This window comes from Montipora foliosa, unplaced genomic scaffold (assembly GCF_036669935.1).
Source record: "Montipora foliosa isolate CH-2021 unplaced genomic scaffold, ASM3666993v2 scaffold_380, whole genome shotgun sequence".
Taxonomy (NCBI): Eukaryota; Metazoa; Cnidaria; class Anthozoa; order Scleractinia; family Acroporidae; genus Montipora; species Montipora foliosa.
In genome coordinates this window covers 1-5,000 of record NW_027179680.1, presented here as the reverse complement: position 1 = coordinate 5,000, position 5,000 = coordinate 1, and the positions used below count along the sequence as shown (strand labels likewise).

At 39.5% G+C, this 5,000-nt stretch overlaps 1 protein-coding gene and 1 long non-coding RNA gene across 2 annotated transcripts in view; one reads left to right on the top strand and one right to left on the bottom strand.

Annotated features, from left to right (window-relative positions):
• The window catches only part of LOC137987690 (uncharacterized), a 12,341-nt gene extending 9,281 nt beyond the window's left edge, over nt 1-3,060 (bottom strand). The window contains exon 1 of the long non-coding RNA XR_011120696.1: nt 2,932-3,060. This is a non-coding gene — a long non-coding RNA (uncharacterized lncRNA). The remainder of the gene's footprint in view (nt 1-2,931) is intronic.
• Nucleotides 1-5,000, top strand: part of LOC137987687 (uncharacterized) — a 20,989-nt gene extending 15,989 nt beyond the window's left edge. The window contains exons 10-13 of the mRNA XM_068833758.1: nt 148-498; nt 1,452-1,572; nt 3,141-3,206; nt 4,126-5,000. Of these exons, the coding sequence (XP_068689859.1) occupies nt 148-498; nt 1,452-1,572; nt 3,141-3,206; nt 4,126-4,325 (738 nt within the window). The 3' untranslated portion in view covers nt 4,326-5,000. The remainder of the gene's footprint in view (nt 1-147; nt 499-1,451; nt 1,573-3,140; nt 3,207-4,125) is intronic.

The following is a 5,000-nucleotide window of genomic DNA, read 5'->3' as shown; positions in this document are numbered from 1 at the left end:
GAGAGGATTTTTCTCCAAGTATTCCCATTTCAACAAAAACCAGCATTAATTTGATGTGCCTTACTTTCATTTGCATTCTCCTCAATTAATAGAGCACTTTCAGCTCATAAGTAACAAATTTGATCTCCTGTGAATTATCTACTTTAGGATACAGAAATTTGGCCTACGTCACAAACAGAGGGGCACATCCAAGTCGGCTGGCGTTACAAGTTTCGTGATCGCGTGACAGTTGACAGTGTCACGCCATTGTTTATCGGTGCATGCGCAAATCTGAAGCCCTCCTGCGAGCTCTGCACATACTGGAACTCAGGTGTTATCCTAAAAATTGGTCCGGTCATTGTGCGGATGTCATCTGATGACACCACCGTAGATATGATTGGCCGATGCAAGATCACAGATGGAAGTAAGCAGGCTCTTATCATGACGTGGGTTGTACTGGCAAAGTACTTTTACGTCTTTGAGACGCTGTTGACGAACTACAAAGGGATTTGCCCAGAGGTAACAAATTGAATTCATCTGGCTAGTCATTGCAGGAAATAAAAGCTTGTCATTCAAATTTTTGATATAAATTAACTTTTTGTTGAAATCTAAATTAAATGAAATTACATGCTTTACGTTAAGCGTTAAAAGCTGAAAAGTCCTCATGAAAAATTATGATGGGTTTATGTCTTTTGAAAAGTAACAAACTCAGTAAGCAAAACAAGAAGTTAGTAAGCAAGTGATGTTTGAAATATTTTGTAGAAAGAAAGCTCGTCTGTTGTGGTGTTAATAGATTCTCATGGCTGGACTGGATCTAGCATGAAATGGAGGCTAATGAGGGCAAATTTAATAACCCTTATTCTCTATAGCCGCCATGTTGGTTTTCAAATTGTCATGTAAATTAGCCATGTGTTATGCTGGGGGGCAAACATTGGAATAAAGGCAAATTGCGGAAAATCGGCTCGTCGAAATATTGAATTAACATTGCTAAAAGTAAATTTTTGAATTTAGAATTAAGTACATTTTTTAATCATTTTATATCTTTTGATTACCTCTGACATTTCGACTTTCTACTTCGTTATCTGCTCATTTTTCACTAAAAAAAACATCGAAGTAACATTCTATTTTACTACTTAGGTGATAAACATTCAATGAACGTAAAACAAATCATCTGTGTGGCTAAGATGTTCGTTGTAACCTCTCGAACTTGCGATGTTTGCCCCCTCAGAAGTGTGTAGCTAATTTGCATGATAAAGGCAAATCCAACATGGCGGCTATCGTGAATAAGGTCTATTTCTGTGAAAAGATTTGCCCGCATTAGCCTCCATTTCATGCTAGACCCAGTTCAGCCGTGAGAATTCGAAAATGGTTTATTTTCAAACTCCGTTACCAGAGTACATGGATGAAGATTGGCGATTTGGCAAAAAGGGGGCGTGCCTTCAATGTTGAGGCAGTATTCTCATCCCTTTCAGGTGACTGTGCCAATTTTCGGCTGTAACAGACCAAAGCATAAGCCACTATACGAGCTTGTCAGTGAATACAATTCTCAAGTCAACCATCATGCAAACTACTGCTGGTTTATACCACCTGCAGGTGAGGAATTACGTTGAAATATATGATGTAATAAATACATAAAATTTATGGTTAGGATGATCATTTGTCGGAAAAGTGAACTAAATGAAAAGTCTTAATTAAAAGAAAACGCATAAAATTGTATGAGTATATTAGTCCTTATTGCCCCCAATGGGGCATAGGGCCGCCAAAAATTGTATGAGTGATAGAAATAAAATATGTACTTTATCAGCAACTATTTAAAAAGTCTTTAATTAATCTTGATCTAAGATGAAATTTAAAAGAGGACACAGACTCCAAAGTTTTTAAGTTTTGACTAAGATTGTTCCCTGTATCCACTGCTCGAGAATAAAAAGTTTTCTGTCCAGTGGTTGTTCTATACAAAGGAATATTCAGAAGCCGTTATTTCCGGGTTGGCGTTTGGGAAACCTTAATACGAGTTTTGGAGTGATTACTAAGGTAGTGCGGCGCACATCCAGTCATACACTTAAACATTAAAACAGCGTCGCGAAAGTGTAAACGTTGTTTAACAGGCAACCAGCGCAACTCTTTCAAAGTTGGCGTAATATGATCGAATTTCCTTGTACCTGTGATGATGCGCGCAGCAAAGTTTTGGACCAATTGCAATTTGGCAATATTCTTTCCTGATGTGTTAGACCATACAGATGAACAGTAAAACAGCGTACTGAATACCAAGGCATTAATGACTATTAAAAGCAGGTCGTGATTGAACTCATGCTTGACGCGGCTGATCCGACCAAGGCTCGACATACAGGATGAAACTTTTTTTTTTTAATATGAGTATCAAAAGTGAGGTTTGGATCCAATTAAATATATGGGAATAGAAGTTAGAAATCCTTAGGGGAGCAGGGGTGGCGCAGTGGTGAGAGCACTCGCCAATGTGGCCTGGGTTCGATTCCCAGTCTCGGCGTCATTTGTGTAGGCTTGTTGGTTCTCGTCTCTGCTCCGAGAGGTTTTTCTCCGGGTACTTCGGTTTTCCCCTCTCCGCAAAAACCAATATTTGATTTGAATTGAGTTAATTTCATTACTGTTCCCAATTAGTGCTCTAGCGCTACAGCCATTGACACTTAAATAAAGTTGTTATTGCTATTCGTACGGAGATTCACATTAAAATTGTCAAATACCTGCGCAATGTTACACTTATCTTTATTATCCTTGTTGCTTCAAAATGCCAGACATACCGTTTTAAATCATCACTCCATGTATATTCTTATTCCGGAATAAGGTCAATCGAACGCACCCTTAGTTATGTTACAAAAAAGAAAACTCGAATCGATTTGTACAGTGGGAAGCATATTGCGCATTAAATCGAGTCTGGGTTGTAATCCCTGAAAGTTATCACTTATTTCATGAGCATACCTGCGTAGATTACTTTGCTCATGTCAGTCAATAGCAGTCCAGTTTGCTGACAATCGTCAAGTCGCGTTAGAGCTGTGCGCCAATGTTCTTCAAGTCTCTTGAGGCCGGTTTCATAGTTATTGCGTCTCTGTAGGCAGGAGGATTATTAATCAATACCTCATAAAATGCATAATATAACTGGATTGGTTTTAATTTTGTGAATTTGACAGCTTTGCACGTTGATGAGCACCTGGAGATTCCAGGAGACTCCATCAGTTGGCTGGCTAATATCGCATGTGAGTATATTTAAGTGATAAGACAATGTGCCCATAACTTGCTTTAACATACAAGGATGGCCAAGTTATGCCCTTTTTTTAATTTTTTATTGGAAAGCCAAGCAAAGTTGTGGCATCATCTAGTTATTTGCTTGTTTTGTTTTGGATAGCTAAAACTGCACTTCAAGCAACTTTTAAGTGTGTCAGGTTGCGAAAACATTATACAGTGCATTTTCAAAGTACCGGAATTATACAAAATTGCGCTTTTTAAAACCGTGGAATGTGCCAAACAATGAGGGACTACGTCCCTTGCTGAACATATGTGGGGTTCTTAAACATTCTACGTAGTTCATGAACAAGTATTTTAACACGGGACATAGTTCATCGCCCTTTTGCGACAAGTCTAACCGATATCAAATGTCGTTACAAACGGAGCACCCATTTAATGACCCAATTGCTACACTCTCGTCACCACAGCCTCGGATCGTCCCGACCCTCAGTCATGCGCAAAAAAGAGAAGAGCTCTTGGGTCGAGATTGCAGATTGCTATTGTCCCGACCGCCGACGGGTCAGTTGTACCCGTGCTAGAGATGGCGGGTTCGAACCCAGACCGGATCAATATCTTCACATGATTACACTTTCCTAGGACCCAGTCTCACAACCCTCCAGTGCTATTGACACTTCGGGACTTTAAAAAACCCTCACACGCCTGAAGCGGAAGTGAGGCTATTTGCTTCGCCAAGACGAAAACTCGGACCCAAGACCTCCGGTACGGTAACCCATAAGGCATTGCTCTACCGTAGCTGAGCTGATCACTCCTTCGCGGCTTTATTGCCCACTCTGTGCAGAATTTATCCCTTCAGTGTATCTCATTAATGTGGATGCGCCTACATGAGTGCAGTTTGTGTTGACTTTGAATTGTGATGGAATATTTCTTTAGACAAATCGATGCTGTACATTAGTTATCATCCGGATCAACAACATGAAGTAAAACTGCTGCAAATGTCCCTGGACACGGCCGGGTTTGATTGTGTGGGGGACTGGGGACTTGCCGGTACCACAGGACACGAACTTGTCGAAAAAAGGCGGAAGATCATCGCAGGCTCATCTCTGTTTTTAGCTTTTATCACTCCGCAGTAAGTGTTGAAATTTTAGTGAAAATCTAATGCTGTGGTTATATGGCTTATGGTGTTTATTACTAGGGGTAATCGAAGCTTAGGCGAGTGCGCTCGATGTTTGTAGGGGTACAGGTAGATATTTATGGAGAAGGGTGGATGGTTCGTGCGGTAGATAAATGTTATTACTGCATAAATGAACGTGACAACTTGTTAAATGTAATCATTAACTATTTATTTGGAATTCTACAAGTAAACAACTACTGAAAATTACTCTAAAATGGAACTGTTACTTGCAAGTCTTTTCAGCTTGCGGTATTAAAGACTTGAGAATACTTTTCTGTGCTGAACGCTGGGACACAATAAATTGTGTTTGAACAGGAACATGTGTATTCTAGCGAGAAATAGCGGACAATAAAGTTATTATTTGAATTAGCAGGAAATCACGTGTAACATTCTATAGAATTTGGTGTCCATTTTGGAACTAAACTGAAGTGAACATGAATATTCTGAATTGGAAAAAAGGATTTTTGCACTTTGGTAGATAACAACATTTGTTGGAGCTTCAAATAGCCTCTAGTGAAACTTTCATGAGCTAAAAACTGTTTGTGGATCTTTTAGGACAGCTCAAAATACAGAATATGATATCCAACATAATCTTTGCTAGTGATTTTATATTTGTCGCGGCTAGATTCTTTAC